The 20975-nt window shown below is 46.9% G+C and overlaps 1 protein-coding gene across 1 annotated transcript in view; it reads right to left on the minus strand.

The window, feature by feature from the left end:
* ADAMTS9 (ADAM metallopeptidase with thrombospondin type 1 motif 9) overlaps positions 1-20975 on the minus strand; it is a 202727-nt gene that overhangs the window by 3283 nt on the left and 178469 nt on the right. The window contains 7 exon segments of the mRNA XM_044301141.1: positions 1172-1263; positions 2044-2177; positions 3835-3929; positions 4034-4128; positions 5140-5272; positions 7146-7340; positions 7710-7880. Coding sequence (XP_044157076.1) covers positions 1172-1263; positions 2044-2177; positions 3835-3929; positions 4034-4128; positions 5140-5272; positions 7146-7340; positions 7710-7880 — 915 coding nt within the window.

Raw genomic sequence — 20975 nt, forward strand, 5'->3', positions numbered from 1 at the left:
AGAAAAGCAGTAAAATGTCTCAGATACTCATATGATAGCGATGATTTAAAACCACGAAAATAATAAATTGAAGGCACTGTTCATGCAACACAAGCCATTGTATACGTAAGGCTTGGGATACACAGCATTTTTGGCCACTCATCACAACATAGTGAAAGCGAATGTGGTAACGTTGCGACCCACAAGTGGCCGCAACCTTGACATACAAGTCACCAGAAATGCAAACTTGCCTTCTGAGCCTAAGGGATACTGGGAATGTTGGACCGGGTCCACAACATACATGAGCTGGCTATACACAGTAGAGATATGTCGGCCAAAACCTAATGATTACGGAGGAATCGGTTGACCATCTCATTTGTATGAGGGACCTCCCAACGATAGCAGATGTAGGAGAGAAATTTAGGGCATGTTAGATTTCAACATGGCAGATCCTTTTGTAGCAGCTTTCTCTCCTTGACAACACATGTGTATGATAGGCCCAGGAGAGATATCCAGTGTTCGACCAACAGTTATGCCATGTGTATGGCCAGCTTTATATAGCACCCTTCTCTCTTTCTTTACCAAAAGCCATGTTCTTCAGTGTTTGCATCCGTTATCACAGCCCAGCCCTAAGATGGGTTTAACAGACTTATCTGCTACAGGTAGTCTTTATATCCAAAGCCCGATTAGGACTCCTGTCGAGATGATGCTCAGCTACACCTAAGAGCAGGACCCTTGCTACGTGAGGATCAAATGGAGCTCATGGAAGATGACAGACAACTCCCTTTGATTTAATTGGTAACCCTGTTGTGTCGACAATGCGTTTCTTGGGGGCAGTCAGTAGAACCTCTATGGTCATCATGTCAGAAGAGATCCAGTCATCCATACTGGGCAACTCTTTTATTATTAATCTGACCAGAGACCATGAGATGCTTTATAGCAGATCCACCGGTGGTAGTGGATCAACATGTACAGTATTCTGGATTGTTTGTAGATCTGCCAAGAAATATGTGATGTCTATGGCTTTCGAAGGAAGAGATACAGTAAGAGTTAACCTCGCTATAGATATTAGCTATTGGGGAGACATACCGCATGTCTGATTTCTGTCTGCTTCCTATTAAAACACAGTAACTGAATACAGTATGATTAGGGAAAAGTGTTTTTTTTTGTCAGAGTAACTCTGGTTTCTTACCTGAGGGCACTTTGCTGCACTGTAACAGTCTCCAGCTGTGGCAAACGGAACAGGTCGTCCATCAAGAGTACGTGCAAACTGCAGATCCGTGGCTGTGGAGGGAGAAAGCGCAAATCAATTCAACATGTTCAGCTGGTGAAAAGTGATGATGACACAATGACTAGTGGATCTAATCGTATTCTGCGGCACGCCAGCTGATCGATCATGCGGATAGGGTGAGAGGCGATCTCTCATGTAATTGGAGTCATTGCCACAGCGTTAGGGAGAATCTTTTGATGATATGGACATAATCCTTGCTGAGATCCCCGCTCAATGTAGTTGTTTGCTTTGCATCAAGTCTTCTTCTACTACTACTACTACTGTTCTTGCTGCTGCCCCCCACATTGTGCCTGCTGTGCTGCCCCCACATTGTGCCTGCTGTGCTGCCCCCCACATTGTGCCTGCTGTGCTGCCCCCCACATTGTGCCTGCTGTGCTGCCCCAGTGATGTCTATTGCTACATCTGCTGAGCTGCCATAGATGCCACCCAATACCGCCCTTTACATTATGTTTGCTGTGCCTCCCACTATAGTTCTTGCTACCGCCCCAATTGCCCTTTATTTCCTTGTCTGTTGTACTGCCCTATATGGTGCCCCAGATGCTCCATAATAATATGCCTGTTGTGCCCCCTTATACTGTGGATGCTGCCCCCATGCACTGTGCCTGCCACCTCTGTATACTGTGTACTAAAATAAATGGACTTCTGCACGATATTCTAATTTTTCGAGTTTCACCTGTATACTATATACCCTATATTTAGGTCAGGCAGTTACAATTACATCTATATTCTACCCATAATCCTGCCGGTAGAATTTATACGTACAATGTACTCACTTATTATTTGTAAAGTTGTCAGATCCAACCTCACTTTACTGAAGGTGGAGAAGCCAGCGGCTGTGTAGTCTCTCCTACATGGACAGTCTTCTCTCCGGCTCCCATTGTAGGGGCATTCTGTAGGGTTCTGTAATCTGGAACATAAGAAAATACGGTCCATGGGTTACTGAGCGCAAATACACTGCTAACGTTATCTAATTTGCATGGAGGTTTTTAAATATGTGCTCCATAGACGCCAGTTCTTACCACCACCTGCCACAGAAGTCAACAGAGACCCAAAAATCTTATACATTTAGGCCTCATGCACACGACTGAATGTATTTTGCTGTCCACAAATTGCGGAATCGGAAAATACAGATAGGCCCCTTTCACACGGGCGAGTTTTCCGCGCGGGTGCAATGCGTGAGGTGAACACATTGCACTCACACTGAATCCCGACCCATTCACTTCAATGGGGCTGTGCACATGAGCGGTGATTTTCACGCATCACTTGTGCGTTGTGTGAAAATCGCACCATGTTCTATATTCTGCATTTTTCACGCAATGCAGGCCCCATAGAATTGAATGGGGCTGCGTGAAAATCGCAAGCATCCGCAAACAAGTGCGGATGCGGTGCGATTTTCACGCATGATTGCTAGGAGATGATAGGGATGAGCAACCCCGGCCCCTATTAAAGTAAAATCACTGTATTATTTTCCCTTATAACATGGTTATAAGGGAAAATATTAGCTTTCTTCATACAGAATGCTTACTAAAATGTCGATTGAGGGGTTACAAAATAAAAAAAATTAACTCACCTCATCCTCTTGATCGCGCAGCCGGCATCGTCTTCTTTCTTCTTCTTTTAGGACCTGCAAAAGGACCTTTGATGACGTAATAGATAGAAGATCCTTCAATCAGCAGGACCTGCGCTTACGTCATCAAAAGTCCTTTGGCAGGTCCTGAAAGAAGAAGAAAGAAGACAATGCCGGCTGCGCGAACAAGTGGATGAGGTGAGTTAATTATATATTTTTTTTAACCCCTCAATCGACATTTTAGTAAGCATTCTGTATTCAGAATGCTATTATTTTCCCTTATAACCACGTTATAAGGGAAAATAATAAAATCTACAGAACACGTAACCCAAACCCGAACTTCAGTGAAGAAGTCCGGGTTCGGGTCCGGGAACCACATTCAGTTTTTTATCACGCGTGTGCAAAACGCATTGCACGCGCGTGATAAAAACTGAACAACGCAACGCAATCGCTGTCAAAACTGACTGAAATTGCATGCGAACTCGCGCGGGTTTCCCGCAATGCACACGTGACGCATCCGGAGCAAATCCGGGACGCCCATGTGAAAGAAGCCATACTGTCTGTGTTGCATCTGCATTTTGACTTCAATCGGTCCGCGGCCAAGTATAGAACATGTTCTGTCTTTTTGCGGAACTAACTTACAGATACGGAAAGCACACGGATCATCAGAATATGTCTGCAAAATGTGGGCCACGGACTCATTGAAGTCAATAGGTCTGCAAAACATGTGGATGGCACATGGACCGTATCCGTATTTTGTGGATCCAAGGTATGGGACCGCAAAACGTACATGGGCCGTGTGCATGAGGCCTTAAAAATACCCCTCCTTTGGGGTATCATATGAGATTTTCCTCTCCTAGCAGTGCACCCTCTAAGTGGCTGTAAACTGCTGCGGATATGCCGTGCAGTTCACCATCCAGAGACGAAAACAACATGAAAGCCAGATGTGCCAGTACTGTAGGTCAGAGCACCACACAGTACGGTATTTCAATCATACCTGTAGCCAAACACCTCGGAGTAATTTTCTGCCTCATCACTTATGAGAGTCACATACTCCTTCGGGCTGTCTGACTGCATCCCAGAACAATAAACCTAGAAGAAAACCATCGTTATTGGTGTGAGAGCGCCCGCAGCCATCCATAAATAATAGAAAGCATAGAACATCATGGAAGGCTCCCCATGAAAGATGAACTCACCTTTATTATTTTTTCTTGAACTGCTATATAGTGTTCGCCGTCTTCGCCAACCCTCCGGAGTCTTTTGACGTCTTGACAACTTTTTGGTAAATCGCCTGAAAAACAGGTGAGTTATTTTATTCCAGTGATTGTATAAAATTCAAAAAACAGAATTACAGAAAAAGCGGCACTCTTGTCTACAGGTCGTTTCTGCAGCATGAACAGAGCTACGAGGCATAACCAATGGACTAGACATGCTGGGGGTTGTATGCAACAGCCACAGGTTGGCATCCATAGCAGTACACTGATAGGGAGCATGTTATTGTTTCCAAAATACTTAGGAAAAAGGGTCTCTGGCAGTAATTTAAAGTTGGGCCATGAGAAGACATGCCTCCTGCTAAGCACCACGCACTTCTAAAAGTGGTGGTCTTGCAACCACTTGACTTGATGTCTCAAGATGTTCAGAAGAAGTTTTTGCTGCTCTAAAACAGACTGCCTCTCTGTGCTGTACAGGCTTGAGTTAGGTCAGACTGCAGGAGACATATCCACAAGAAATCAAGCTTCATCAGGACAACATAGATGCATTAAAAAATACAAGAGATAATCAAAAAGTATAGCTGCCATGTAAATACTATTAGTAAGTGAACAGGGCCTGAGATCTGTATATTCACACCATTTTTCTGATACAGAGTCCAAAATCTTCAGCCACCACTAGAGGGAGCTTAAGAGATTGCTGAAGACACTAAACTGAATGATAACATAGTCTGCAGCAAGCTGATTAGCTTCCACTAGTGGTGGCTGAAGATGCTTAAAAAAGTGACTCAACTGATGAATATGGAACATTGCTGGCCATACCTGTTAAATTAAAGGGTTTTTCTGATGATGACCTAGCCTCACGACTGTCTGATACCCGGGACCCCTGACGATCAGCAGAAGCATGAGTGTTGGACCCCCACTGCTCAGATACCAATGACCTAAAGCACTGTATCTGGCCAGCTGAAGTCCATCCATTTTCCATCTATTTATATATTGGTCCTAACGTCCTTCTCCACGATAGTCAGTGGATGGACAGAAGGAGGAACACCATTTACATACCACAGACCACTCAGAGAATGAATTCTGCTTACAGTCATGGGGGTTGTAGCACGGCCTCTTCTCCTCTGGTCTCATATCCATGGGGCACATGTTGCTTGGCATGTCATCATTGGTTAGGCACTGCACAGAACGCTGCATAAACCCAGCTCCACACGTCACAGAGCACTGCGGATACAACAGAATAGCATGGGGAATCACCTGCAGACCTGGGCAACCTGTCATACCATGGATATCTTCATCCAGTGGCCTACATAGGAGAGAAGGGCCCCCATGATGGTCCACAGTGTTGGCACCCAGCACAGAAGGGCCTGTTTACCAGCCCCAACCTCTTCTTTGCCAGCAATTCAATTCTTCTGGAGAGGGTCCTGCACAGGTTCTTGCCACCTATTCAGAACTGGACCCCCTTTTTCCAAGGGTCTCATAGCCTCCTCATGATAGCTATGGCCTTATTTTCACCCCTGGAACGTTGGCCCAAATTTACTAATATGTCCGCACCTAAGATCGGACTGAAAAGTGGTACAATTTGGTACAACTAGGGTTTCTGTACTTTTTCCCCAGACTTGCTAGAAAAGGTGTGGGGCTTTTTGTAAAGAGGTGTAAACATTTTGCACCAAAATTGCACCACAATTCTGGCATAAAATTCTGTCTCAAAGTAATAGCCAACCAAGCCCAAGCCCCTATGATATGTGGTGCAGGTCTAGACGGCCTGTCTAAGGTTACGCCATCTATAGGATTAGTAAATCCTGGGAAGGGGGAAATACTCCTTGAAGAAACGCAGTAGTTTATTGAGACTCATTTTCAAGAAATGCTCCATGGGGAAAAAAAGTATGGAAATGGACTCATAGCACTCAAACCAGAGGTTCCTCTAAAAAGAAGGGTGACCTTATTGGGCAGACTAGATGGGCCAAATGGTTCTTATCTGCCGACACATTCTATGTTTCTATTGGCACTCCAGCTGTTCTGAAACTACAGCTCTCATCAGAATCTTCCTTTCACTTCTGTGGGCGTTTGCTAATTGTGGATATGCAAAATATGGATGTGGTCCATGTGCCATCCCCATTTGTTTCCAGACCCATTGACTTCAATGGGTTTGTGGTCCGCATTTTGCTGACATATCCTATCTTTTTGTGGAACGGACATACGGATGGGGAAAGCACACAGACGATCCATGTGCTTTCTGCCTCCGTATGTCCCTTCCGCAAAAAGATAGAATATGCCCACAAAATGCGGACCACGGACCCACTGAAGTCAATGGGTGTCCATAAAATGCGGATGCAAAATGCATACGGTCGTGTGTATGAAGCCTTAGAAGAACACTGCTGGAGGCTGCTGACCCCTTCCTTAGGGTGCATTCACACGACCATATGTATTTTGCACTCCGCAAAACCAAGATCCGCAAAAAATACAGATGACGCCCGTGTTGCATCCCATTGCAGACCCATTGTAACAATGCCTATTCTTGCCCTCAAAACAGACAAGAATAAGATACTGGTCGATCTTTTTTGAGGGACTGCGTAATGGACATGCGTGTCCACATTTTTTGTGGCCCCCCGTTGAAATGAATGGGTTCACATCCGATCTGCAAAAAAATCAGATTGGATGCTGAACAAAAACACGGTCATGTGAATGGGGCCTTTGACATAGCTCAGGGAGGGGGATGCTGCTGATATGAGCTACTTTGCACGGAGCGGTGCCTGCAAATAAGGCCTCATGCACAAGAAAAAACGGATCCACAAAAAATTCGGATGACATCCGTGTGCATTCTGTATTTTGTGGAACGGAACAGCTGGCCCCTAATAGAACACTCCTATCCTTGGACAATAATAGGACATGTTCTATTTTTTTGCGGAACGGAAATACGGACATGTGGAAATGGAATGCACGGAATGTACATTCTGTTTTTTTTTGCAGACCCATTGAAATGAATGGTTCCGCATACGGTCTGTACTGATGAAGGACAAGAGCCCCCAGACATCCTTCTTCAGATGGGTCGCGCTTTCTTTTGGCTGACATGAGCTAAGTATCACATAATGCTCACCTTCCCCCAGTTGCCAACCCTCCATAAGGCCATCACAGGACATTCTCCTAAGAAGCAGCTCTGCACGTTGCTCGGCTGGGTTCCTGGGCAGTTTGCAGAACTTTGGTAGCCATACTCGTAATGATCTTTTGCTGAATACACTTCACTGCATGACACGAGCCTCTGCCGATAGCCCATTCCACATGTTACCGAGCACTGGAAAAAAAACAAGCATCCACCATAGAAGCGAGGAGGAAAATCATGGCTCCTGACTAAAAACAGAAATCAGTGCTGCACTTTCCTCAGTTATTCCTCCCGGAAATATATGAATGTATGAATAAATTGCACAAATGCACACTGCCCAATCAGCGCTGGCAGTGTCAGACTGTACAGGGACAGCCCTTATTGATCGGAGGGACTGGTGACACAGTTGATACATTTACAAGAGGAATAGCAGAGGAATGGCACCACTCAAAGATGGTTATTTTATGGAATGCAAGAATTTACTAAAACTGACATCAGGAGGGCTGACAGGTCTCCCCAATTCATTTGATGTATAGAGAGAAATGACGCCATTGCTAGTACCTCTGACCACTCCCCGGTTATCCAGATGTATTCACAAGACTGGAGGTTGCAGCTGTCCACATCCGATGGCCTGCTGCTATCATCGCAGTGAAAGGCCGGGACTTCCTTGTCATTTCCATTAGTGCAGTACACTTTACGGTAGCGGAATCCGCCATCACAAGTCTTGCTGCACTGCAAAAAACAAAAACAAAAACACATTATATTAATTGTCCTTGTACCCACCAATGACTTTCTAAAGAAATGTCACATGTCCAACTGTTTTACAATTTACATCCACTTATAATCTACACAAATGATAATTGTGGGTAACGCACTCTTTATAACCAATCTGCCTCCACTGCGGTATTCATAATTCTGCTCCTGAGCTCAGCTCTCACCATATTCTATAGAGGTTCAGTGTCTGCCCTGCATTCCGGTCATTTTTTAGTTTTGAGAAGGCCTCATGCACGCGGCCGTGGCCTTATTGCGGCGCGCAAACGGCGGGTCAGCAATCCACAGCCGCCGGCCGTGTGCGCCATGCATCACGGATGCGGACCCATTCACATTCACTCCGGATGCAGATTTCACACGGAATCCATCTCAAGCATGGACAAGTCACTTCTTTTTTCCATGGAAAACTGCGGTTGGGGGGGGAAGGGGGGCACTATGTAAATTCACATGTGGATCAATGGAGAAGGTCTGCATCAGTTTTTTGGGTGCGGGATCTGCACCAGGAATGCGTTGTGTGAACATACCCTTAGGCTCCTTTCACACAAATGAGCTTTCTGCGCGGGTGCGATGCGTGAAGTGAATGCATAGCCCCTGCACAGAGGGTCTGTGTACAGGAGTGTACATGCTGCGTTGTGTGAGAATCGCAGCGTGTTCTATAGTCAGCGTTTTTCAGGCAGCCCCGGCCCCATAGAAGTGAATGGAGCTTTAGTGAAAAACGCATTGCAGTCCGGATGCAATGCGTTTTTCACTGGTGGTTGCTAGGAGATGTTGTTTGCAAACCTTCCGTTTTTTTTTTTTCCACACATGTAAAGAACGAATCAAAACGGATTGCACCCGCGTGGGAAAAAATGAACAACTGAACGCAATCACAGACAGAACTGACTGAACTTGCTTGTAAAATGGTGCGAGTTTCACTGAACGCATCCGGAGCCAATCCGTAGTGTGAAAGTGCCCTTAGAGGGTACTGTTCTATAAAACAATCAGAAGTTTTGATCCGCGAGGGTCCTGCCGCTATTGATTGCTAAAGTGTTGCATAAGTGCTCAGCCAATATTTCCTGTATTTAAAAGAATACCACACCTATCATACCATAGAGGCTGCTATAGGGCCCCTGGAAAGAGGAGCCCCAGCCCCGGTCTGTCTCGTTCCTTATTTTAATGGGTTGAGAGAACCGCTGCCTCTACAAGCCCTAAAACATGAGCAAGAAAAGGATCATACAAAGGAGATGGCGGGTGGGGCACAAAGTCCTCAGATCCTAGGTGGTTGGGAGCCAGAAGGGGACCCCATATTAATCTTTCCTATGTGGCTGTCTTTCCTTACAGATGGAGGTGATTGGCCTGCAGATCCACTACTGTCCACTGTGTGTCACTGTTGCACCATCCTGACACTGGATTGATATCACTGTATTACTAGCAATGAATTACACATGTGCGGCAGTAAAATGCATATAACTGCTTTACAGAGCCATTATCGACGCTTGCGCCTTATTATACAACGGAAATTTCTTAACGTCCAAAATTTCATTGACAGGCTGATCGACTCCCCCCCACTTGCCATCAATTAGAAGCAGAACGCTGTATCGTAATGTAGCTATCTTCACATAATAAATCAAACTATTATGGCATCTGGTTTCACAAAGAAATACTAAGGGAATGAATCTTTTAAAAGTATGCAGCAAAAGTATGATCCTCTGGAACATGTCCACACATATCCTGTAAGTGCCATGTTTGCTATATCGTCCAATTGGTCTGCCCCCCTTCCCCATCTCTGGAAGTCATGCAGAGGTCAAACCCTTGTCAGACAATGGTCCCTCCATCTTGAAGCTTCTGGACTAATACAGCAGTTTTTCGGTGGCGACTGTGCACGTGTGCCGTGGCCCCTCCAAACAACTTATCTGTGGATGCTCCGAGAGTCGGACCCTCAAATGATGTGATATTGATGGTGTATCCTGAGGTTATGCAGGTAAACTGGTCAATCAGGGAAGAGGGGTAGAGGTGTGCCCAACCCTGAATACTGCTCCAAAGCTAGAAAATGCACACGGAAAGGGGGGGGGGGGGCAGTAACTTAAAGGGACACTGACAGGCCCAATAACCATAATTAGCTGTACATATCCATGCACAGGTCTTCTAATGTGCATTAAAAACATATAAGTATCCCCCCTGTCCACATTATGAATACAGTAAACTCACGTTTTATAACCTGAAGTAATCGCTGTTCTTTCTGCCCAAGGGGTGGGGTTTCAGCTCCACTTGCGCCCAGCGAGCATCAGCCCAACCGCCGTTTTGAAGCGCCGCGCAGCTCATCAATATTCACTTCGCTGGGCGGCTTCTGCTGTCCCCGACCTTCCGAGATCCGGCGCATGCCCAATAGAAAGCTATGGGTGCCGGGCGCATGCGCAGAAGCTGAAAGCGAGTCCGATGCCCATAGCTTTCTATTGGGCATGCGCTGGATCTCGGAAGCCCCTAAAAAACATAAAAAAATGGTGTGGCTTGCCCAGAGCTCTACTGGCCGCTGGTATAGAACCGTCTAGAGCGCTGGGTATACCCGTCAGGTGGCTGGATGGGTTTGCGAATATGACTACTTGACACAAAAAAAACGAAATAATTGTCGTGTCACCATTGTTGAAAGTGCGTTTCCACAATGGAACAAAGTGTTGCGGATTGCACCCTACACAGACTAGCGGGTGGCTAGTAAGGATGAGACCTAAGGGAGGGAAGCTAGCCTTACCACACCCTTCTTGGCTTAGTCCACCCTATAAAATCCTAGGTACGGGGTCCAAAAAACCCTGCAAGGGGTGGCTCCGGCTGGAACCTGGTCCTGTACTAGAGACCCTACAGAGGCCCTATCCAGAGTGGAAAGGATAGCTGTAAGGGTGCCAGCTATGGGGCTGAAAACTAGGAAAGGTATAATGCAAAAAGTAGTATAATATGGTGTCCTGACGCGTTTCATCTATATAAGCCCCTTGATTCTTCAGGAGACACAGGGCAAACGGATCAACAGGTTAGTACCACAAGGCGGCGTACGGCACAGCACTAATGTATAACTTTGAATAGCCGTGGTCAGTGAATGGCTGTACACCAGGGAGTGGGGATCACCAAAGTGGTGGTGTCTTCTCTAGATGAGTAGTCCTAAGGTTAGGTCATCAATTCCCCGACACCATAAAACCCCTTTAAGGGTAATTTTTATGGATTTTGAGGAAAGTGGAAAAGGAGAAGCAGCAGCAAGATGAGATAAAGATAAGGATGGTTCTGGGAGTCAGTGAGGCGGAGTCTAGGAGTGGGGAGACAGTGAGGCAGGGTCTAGGAGTGGGGAGCCAGTGAGGAAGAGTCTAGGAGTGGGGAGTCAGTGAGGAGGAGTCTAGAAGTGGGGAGTCAGTGAGGAGGAGTCTAGGAGTAGGGAGTCAGCGAGGAGGAGTCTAGGAGTGGGGAGTCAGCGAGGAGGAGTCTAGGAGTGGGGAGCCAGCGAGGAGGAGTCTAGGAGTGGTGAGTCAGTGAGGATGAGTCTAGGAGTGGGGCATCAGTGAAGAGAGGTCTAGCAGTGGGGAGTCAGTGAGGAGAGGTCTAGCAGTGGGGAGTCAGTGAGGAGGAGTCTAGGAGTGGGGAGTCAGTGAGGAGGAGTGGGGAGTCAGTGAGGAGGAGTCTAGGAGTGGGGCGTCAGTGAGGAGAAGTCTAGCAGTGGGGAGTCAGTGAGGAGGAGTCTAGGAGTGGTGAGTCAGTGAGGAGGAGTCTAGGAGTGGGGCGTCAGTGAGGAGAGGTCTAGCAGTGGGGAGTCAGTGAGGAGGAGGCTTGGAGTGGGGAGTCAGTGAGGAGGAGTCTAGGAGTGGGGCGTCAGTGAGGAGGAGTCTAGCAGTGGGGAGTCAGTGAGGAGGAGTCTAGGAGTGGTGAGTCAGTGAGGATGAGTCTAGGAGTGGGCCATCAGTGAGGAGAGGTCTAGCAGTGGGGAGTCAGTGAGGAGGAGTCTAGGAGTGGGGCGTCAGTGAGGAGAGGTCTAGCAGTGGGGAGTCAGTGAGGAGGAGGCTTGGAGTGGGGAGTCAGTGAGGAGGAGTCTAGGAGTGGGGCGTCAGTGAGGAGGAGTCTAGCAGTGGGGAGTCAGTGAGGAGGAGTCTAGGAGTGGTGAGTCAGTGAGGAGGAGTCTAGGAGTGGGGCGTCAGTGAGGAGAGGTCTAGCAGTGGGGAGTCAGTGAGGAGGAGTCTAGGAGTGGGGAGTCAGTGAGGAGGAGTCTAGGAGTAGGTTGTCAGTGAGGAGAGGTCTAGGAGTGGTGAGTCAGTGAGGAGGAGTCTAGGAGTGGGGAGTCAGTGAGGAGGAGTCTAGGAGTGGGGAGTCAGTGAGGAGGAGTCTAGGAGTGGGGAGTCAGTGAGGAGGAGTCTAGGAGTGGGGAGTCAGTGAGGAGGAGTCTAGGAGTGGGGCGTCAGTGAGGAGAGGTCTAGGAGTGGGGAGTCAGTGAGGAGAGGTCTAGGAGTGGGGAGTCAGTGAGGAGGAGTCTAGGAGTGGTGAGTCAGTGAGGAGGAGTCTAGGAGTGGGGAGTCAGTGAGGAGGAGTCTTGGAGTGGTAAGTCAGTGAGGAGAGGTCTAGGAGTGGGGCGTCAGTGAGGAGAGGTCTAGCAGTGGGGAGTCAGTGAGGAGAGGTCTAAGTGGGGAGTCAGTGAGGAGAGGTCTAGCAGTGGGGAGTCAGTGAGGAGGTGTCTAGGAGTGGGGAGTCAGTGAGGAGGAGTGGGGAGTCAGTGAGGAGGAGTCTAGGAGTGGGGCGTCAGTGAGGAGAGGTCTAGCAGTGGGGAGTCAGTGAGGAGGAGTCTAGGAGTGGGGAGTCAGTGAGGAGAGGTCTAGCAGTGGGGAGTCAGTGAGGAGGTGTCTAGGAGTGGGGAGTCAGTGAGGAGGAGTGGGGAGTCAGTGAAGAGGAGTCTAGGAGTGGGGCGTCAGTGAGGAGAGGTCTAGCAGTGGGGAGTCAGTGAGGAGGAGTCTAGGAGTGGGGAGTCAGTGAGGAGGAGTCTAGGAGTAGGGAGTCAGTGAGGAGGAGTCTAGCAGTGGGGAGTCAGTGAGGAGGAGTCTAGGAGTGGTGGGCCTTTAGTTTAGGAAACATAGGAGAGGCTTATGGTGCTCAAATTGGTGCAATTTTTAAACCCCCTTTAAGATGATCTTATCCAAGAAGGTTATAATTAAAAACCTGTGCTATTATATGATCGTTTTTCTCTACGGTACTGAAAACAATCAGATCTTACCAATGGAAATCTGCCCCACTGCTTGGTGGAACACATCATTCAGGCAGCAGAATATTTGTCACTGGTCACTGGTGGTCCGATTACAGCGTTTACTTTACCACTGCCCAATAAAAGGATATATGAAACAATGCAACACAATACTTTGCAATTATTTTTTTTATCTGTAAGTCTGTGGTCAGTTTTGGTCCTAAATACATTTGTGCAGTTCACATTTCTGACCACTAGATGGCAAACTCTACTTTTCGTTTTGATGACGGACTGCTGGTGAAAGAAAATGATTTCCTTGGGGATTTCTAGAAATCTATAGATCACGAATGCAAGCTGGTGTAATGACAAGATGCTAAAGTACAGAAAAAGACCCAATGACAGCATATTCAGACTCTACCGAAATAAAGGAGCCGTTCTCTAAGCTGGAAGATATAGCGGTAATCAACAAGTCTCCCAGACACGTCAGCAGCCACTACAGTTATCATTAATATTCGATGCACCTTCTGCTCGGCGTATGTGAGAACTACAGGCCATTCAGGGTTTTACCACGCTCACGTTTGTCCATGTGCTGTGTCTGGGTTTACAACTTGGTGCCATTTACATTAATGGGACCCCTTCATTCGTAATTGCTGAACCCCTTTAATATTAGAAAACATATCGCACTCTAGAGAATTTGACGCACTGAATATGGCTGCAGGTTGGTGGCGGACCGTGATTTGGCAAGACAGTGCCCCCAGTCCACCATTAATAGTGGTTTGTTTACAAAGAGCCTTGACCTCACCTCCACTGGAAACCATTAAATGCTGATTTTAACCCTTGCCTTCTAGACCAGGCTCAGTGCCCACCCTTACAGGGCCAAGCTCCCTCTATGAACCATATGTCCTTGAAGGTATATTCCAGTCAAAAGTTATCTCCCATTCATAGCATAGGGGATAACTGTTAGATCACAAAGGGTCCGACTACTGGGGACCACCACTGATTGCTAAAGCTCCGAATGGAGCAGAGGATTAAGCATGCCGCACCATTCATTCTCTATGGGACTGCTGGAGATGGTTAAAGGGGTTCTCCGGGCTTTTAATATTGATGACCTATCCTTAGGCCTCATGCACACGACCGTTGTGTTCCGTTCCGCAAAATGGGGTTCCGTTGTTCCGTGATCCGTTTCCGTTTTTGTTTCCGTGTGTCTTCCTTTATTTTTGGAGGATCACCAGACATAAAGGAAAGTAAAAAAAAGTCTAAGTCAAGTTTGCCATGCAAATGATAGGAAAAAAACGGACGCAGACGCGCGGACACGGATGACAATCTTGTGTGCCTCCGTGTTTTTTCACGGACCCATTGACTTGAATGGGTCCGCAAACCGTTTTCCGTGAAAAAAATTAGGACAGGTTATATTTTTTGGACGGACTGGAAACACGGATCACGGATGCGTATGACAAATGGTGCATTAGCCGAGTTTTCAGCGGACCCATTGAAAGTCAATGGGTCCTCAGAAAATCACGAAAAACGGAACAACGGACACGGAATGAAACAACGGTTGTGTGCATGAGGCCTTAGGATAGGTCATCAATATCAGATCATGGGGGTCCTACATCCGACACCCCTGCCGATCAGCTGTATGAAGGGAAGGTGTGTGAAGTGCACGTACCGCCTACCGAAGAGAGAAACAGTATGGGCTTCGGGTAATGAGTTTCGATGCAGAATTCAGTTCTCATTAATGGAACCCATGCTCCCCGGGGTTCCCTAAAAACTTTAGTTTAGTTAAGTGCATGGTCAGACCCAACTTACTTCCAATGTCCACTCAGAAAGACAAAGACATCTATTGGTCATCAGACTGAGGATCGAGGACACTGGAATTAGTGCATTGCGCGCTTCTCGTCCGCTGCCAGTTCTGCAGAACTAATATTTAATATACCTGGAACATTAGAATGTAGGCTTGTTTCAAGGGTGACCACCAGAGACCGGAACTGTGACGTCAAACCATTGGATGGCGAACACTGCACACTGACCTGCTGGTGGGACCTCCAATGATTGGCTAATGTGAGAGGGAATTGCAAGTGTGCTATTCCTCTGCAGCGCCACCACAGGGGAAACAAAGTATTACATGATGTCCACAGAAATCAATGAGCGGTCCGTGTCGTGTACAGAAATGCTGGATCCTCCAGAGTGTTGGATACTCTTGATAATTGATGAGGGTCCTAAACCTAGCTAGGAATTCCCTAGAAAGGTACATGACAGATGACTGACCACCACAGATTGTATGGGTCCCCAAACTCTTGCAGGCCAGAGCTTTCTGGGGCTTGGGGACACGTGACTGCTGAGGTCCGTCATTGGAACTGTGGTGAGGACAGCTGTGGACCCACAGAGCAGGAACTGAGCAGTGGGAGCAGGTAAGGTCCTGCTTGGTGGGTGGTGGTGGGGAATTAAAAAATAAATAAATTGTGGGGTACCCCTTTAAAACCAAAGACTAAAGCACTAAACTACCGGACATCAGGGGCTGGAGCACTAAGTTACTGCTCGTTTTTCTAGATCTTTTGGAAAAGTTGAAGAGCTTGTGAACCCGTAACCGTACAGAAGAATTATTGATAGTTTTGGTCAAATTTTAACAGAGCTCAAATCTGAAACAATGGCCGCCGGCCTGTATGTGCAGCCACGCTTGAACTTTAACCCTTTCTCTGCCTGCACTGGAGTCATGCACAATTACTGGCTGAATTTGCATCTTTTCATTTCTACTTCCAAACCAGCGGAATCGATGAGACAAAGGAGCAAAGGGACAAAGAGCAAATGACAAGGTGAAAAGGATTCTTTTTCTTTTTGTCCATAATTTTCCATATCTTGCCAATCAGATTTACCACAAACTAATTGCAAACTACAATTTATTTTATTGCAGGGTTTAAGTGCAATGTAAAAAAAAAATTATATAAAATGTCCACATTGACAGGTAAAACAATAGGACCTGACTGATCCCCTTTATGCTAACATTTCACGATTTCTGTTCGCACCCATCTATTATAATGACTTCACAAGTGTAATTTGAAACTCTTAGGTAAAATATTTTCTGCCTCTCTTCTCCTCATATGCAGAATCCTCTACCTAACCACAGAGTTAAAATATCAAATTGTGCCACCACTAGGGGGAGCTTTAGAGCATACTGCATACAGGCTTATGAGTGAGTACAATGGAAACTGTATATGCAGTAAGCTCCACCTAGTGGTGTCTGGAGGAAACCAGAATTTTACCTTTTAAAGAGATTTTCCTGGACGTTTATATTGAAGGCAAATGTTCATGGATGATCTAATGAAATCCAAGGTTATGCCTTGGAAAAAAAGAATATTTTTACCACTAATTGAATCATCCTAAAACAGGTTTTTAAGGTAATTCATAGAATTATGGGGGATCAATAGGGGGCCACCTCCTGGTTCATAGTACCACAGCCCTCCCCCCAAGACAGGAATGCTTGGCACTTGCTTGCACTTCTCTTGTCTTGTAGAGAGAAGGACAAAGGGACGCTCTCAGTATTTCAGCTGTTGTTACTGTGACCAGTCTACACTGCCCATGTGAAAAAAGAGTTGGAGCCCACCTATGTTGAGATCTATCTCTACAGGACCCATCGCAGCATCAGGCTTCCTTGCTGTCTTACATTTAGACCTTTTTCTATGCCTGAAACAGGTGTAGAAAATGGTAAATGAGACGAGCTTCCCGACCCGTCCCCTTCCCCGCCCTCGCCACGACCACTATTTTAGACCTGGCGTGAGCAGGGAAAAGTGGCAGATTGCGGCGCAACTAACTGTGAATAGTGTTTTGCTGCCATCACTGGTGAAAAGTGGTACTGCAAGGTAGAGACGTAACTGTGTGTTATTTTATTCACTGCAAGAAGGAGGGTAAAATTGTGGAGACATGGGGCAAATACATAAGATTTTTTTTGGGGGGTATTTTTATATTTACCTCCACCAACATAGATCCAGCGCCGGCTTGTGTATCTACAACAGGCTTTGCACCCATAAAGCTCTGTTTCAATTATCCAATAAGTGTGTTTACCAGAGCAATATTTTCCAATGCTACTATATACCATTTGCTAGAAAAAAAAATGTTTCCCGGAAGGTGGCCAAAATGGCGGTTTTGCTTATAATCCTGATGTATGATGAGCTAGCAGGATGTTAGGAGTTAGGCCATTCTACTCGTAAGGGTTGCTGTGAACTAGGAATGCGTTAGCAATGGGTCCCGGAAAGCATGTGTTACCCTGGTCACCCCCCGCTGTCAGAAAATGACCCAGCATAACAACGGCTTAATCAACCTGATGGGAGGCTTGACTCCTGGTTGGCAAACTGCCTGTTCCATCTCCTGTCACAGGCAACTGTACCGTTGGAGAACGGTTGTGACATCTGCATGTACTCCATTAGTGTGGAGCAAGCAGCAAGACCCCAGTCATAATGTCTTGTTCTAGTACCAACTCCCCTAATAGTGCCAGTCATTGTGGGTGCCTTAAATCTCTAGGATATGCCACCAATGTAAGATAGGTACAGAACCAGCACCTATCTCTAATAATGGGTGCCTGAAGTGGAGGAAAGCACATCACGCATGCACAGCCACCCTTCATTCTATGGGAGTGCTTAAAATAGCTGATCGGCATGCTTGACTATTTTCGAAAGACCCACAGAAATTAATTGAGGGTGCACTCCACTCCATTCACTTCTACGGAACTGCCGGAAACAGCCGAGCCAGCTATTTTTTGGCAATCCCACAGAAATGAATGGAGGGCGCATGCGCGGTGTGTTCTTGTTCACTTTGGGTGATCCGTTCTAGAGATAGGTGCGGGTCCCGGAGGTGGGACTGGCACCTCGCTGACATTGCTGACATATCATAGCGATATGCCACTTAGGCAAGTTTCACACTAGCGGCAAGGAACTCCGGCAGGCTGTTCCGGCGGGTGAACAGCCTGTCGGATCCGTGCTGCCGCTAGTGCACGCGTGCCCCCGTACTAACGCTCCGGCCCCATTGACTATAATGGGGGCGGGCCGAGGTTCCAGCGGCAGGACGGCAAACATGCCGAGAGGCTGCCGGAATAAAACTACGACATAGTTTTATTCTGGCCTCCTCTCTGCATGTTTGCCGTGCTCAGGCTCGGACTAGCCCACAGGGGTACAGGGGAATCCCCCGGTGGGCCCCTGAGCAAGGTGGGCCCCTAGTCTCCCACTCCCTGCACAAGTGCCACATAACACAGTAGACTTACTGCATTACATATATATATTCTATGTACAGCACCTCAACCAGCCTATGTTCATATAAAAAAACTTGTTAGATTATTTATTGTATTTGAATGTGCCCGTACGGTGGGCCCCCAAAATAAATTTTACTGGTGGGCCCTAGGTACCCCAGTCCAACACTGGCCGTGCTGCCTCCCGAACTCCGGCCCACCCCCATTATAGTCAATGGGGCCGGAGTGGTAATCTGGGGGCACGTGTGCACTAGCAGCAGCACGGATCCAACAGGCTGTTCACCCACCTGAACACCCTGCCAGAGTTCTTTGCCGCTAGTGTGAAAGTACCCTAAGGCTACTTTCACACTAGCGTTTTGGCTTTCCGTTCGTGAGATCCCTTCAGGGCTCTCACACGCAGTCCAAAACGGTTCAGTTTTGCCCTAATGCATTCTGAATGAAAAAGGATCCGCTCAGAATGCATCAGTTTGCCTCCGTTCAGTCACCATTCCGCTCTGGAGGCTGACACCAAAACGCTGCTCATATGAGCCAAAGTAATTATTTCGCGAAGTCTTGCGAAACTTCGGGTAATAACTTCAAAAATTAATTTCTACTGTTAAAAACCTTTTCCCGAACTTGGGTTCGGTCCCAAGTTACCACTAGGTAGAAATCTGCTGATATATGCCCTTTAGGCCTCCTGCACACGACCTTAGGTGTCCCGTTGCCGTATTGCGGACCGCATTTGTGGATCCGCAATATACGGGCACCGTTCCGTGTGCATTCTGCATCACAGATGCGGACCTATTCACTTCAATGGGTCCGCAAATCCGGAGATGCGGAATGGTGCGGAACGGAAGCACGGAACCCTACGGAAGCACTACAGAGTGCTTCCGTGGGGTTTCGTCCCGTACTTCCGTTCCACAAAAAGATAGAACATGTCCTATCTTTTTGCGGGACGGCTGAATCGCGGACCTATTAAAGTAAATGGGTCCGCAGTCCACAGCGGCTGCCCCGCGGCCACGGGACGCACACGTTCGTGTGCAGGAGGCCTTAGTTTGTGGAGTGGCTAGTTTACAGTATGAGTAATGTTTGGGCATTAAGAGGCCTTAGGCCTCACGAACCCTGCAAGATCAGCACACGGAGTCCCTTAGGCTACTTTCACAATTGCGTTGTTGTTTTCCGGTATTGAGATCCAGCAGAGGATCTCCGTACTGGAAAAAAATCGATTCCATTTAGTCCTCATGCATACTGAATGGAAAGAGATCCGTTCACGATGCGTCAGGATGTCTTCCACTCTGGCAGGATTCCGTTTTGTGCTGCAAGCTGCGGTTTTGTGTCTTGTCATAAAAAGGGGAAAAAAAACAGATCCATCACTGAAAACAATGTAAGGCTACATGCACACGACCGTTGTGTGTTTTGCGGTCCGCAAATTGCGGATCCGCAAAACACGGATGGCGTCCATGTGTGTGCTGCTACGCAGTTAAATTTATATAGTTTAATTCATTGAACCATTCATATGATATTCTATATTTGGTCATATGCTCCCATCTAGTGGTCGTTTTTGGTATTGCACTTGTTTTTCTGTTATATCTGTGACTCTTTCTTTTCATTGCTCCACCCCTTCTTCTGTGTACCTCACTTCCTGTAACTTCATTTGCACAAGCTACACATGTATTCTCATGTATGCTTACAAAAGCATCATCTTTTGACCGCACAATACCGGAATCCATCTGTTCTGCTGTACTCTGTTATCTGGCTTACAGAATAAAGCAACTTCACGGATAAACTCGGTGTTGGTGAGTTCAAGTTATCTGATGAGGATTGTTTGCAGGGTTTATATCTGCTCATACAGGTCAGGCATAGAGGTCTCACTAGGGATAAATCGCTATTACAACAATCGGTGTCAGAATAGTGTGCATTCTGCCATTTGCGGAACGGCACAGACAGCCATTGATATAACTGCCTATTCTTGTCCGCAAAACAGACAAGAATAGGACAGGTTATATATTTTTTTGCGGACCACGGAACGGAGCAACGGATGCGGACAGCACACTGAGTGCTGTCCGCATCTTTTGCTGCCCCATTGAAGTGAATGGGTCCGCATTCAAGCCGCAAAAACTGCTGCTCGGATGCGGACCATAACAACGGTTGTGTGCATGTAGCCTAAGTGGTGACAGATCCGTTTTCAATGTATTTAGAGATGGATCTGTTTTTTTCCGCTTTGATTTCACACAACCGCATCCTAACGTAACGAATGCACCCTGATGTGCAAAATCAAAATGGATCCGTTTAATTCCGGACCTGCCGGATCTCAATACCGGAATTAACAACGCAAGTGTAAAAGTAGCCCTATTTCATGTTGCTCCACCTCATTTCTGTATACCTCTGTGCGAAATTGGATTCAAATGGAAGTACAGTAAGGCTCCATGCACCTCTATGGATGCCCTTCTAGGAAATTTTCACTTACAGCGGTTCCTTCGCTGTTTTCGGATGCAGAATTTAGAGCCAAAGCCAGAACTGGATCCAGTGGAAAGAAGAAGTATAAGTATAAGTTTAATGGCTCAAGTTTAACGGTGCTGTTCCTGACATTGGTACCACTGATTGATTATTGTCAGAGTGGGCAGGGCCCCCCCCCCCCAGCAACTGGTTACACCCCATCTGGACC

Source organism: Bufo gargarizans, chromosome 7 (assembly GCF_014858855.1).
Source record: "Bufo gargarizans isolate SCDJY-AF-19 chromosome 7, ASM1485885v1, whole genome shotgun sequence".
NCBI classification, from domain to species: domain Eukaryota; kingdom Metazoa; phylum Chordata; class Amphibia; order Anura; family Bufonidae; genus Bufo; species Bufo gargarizans.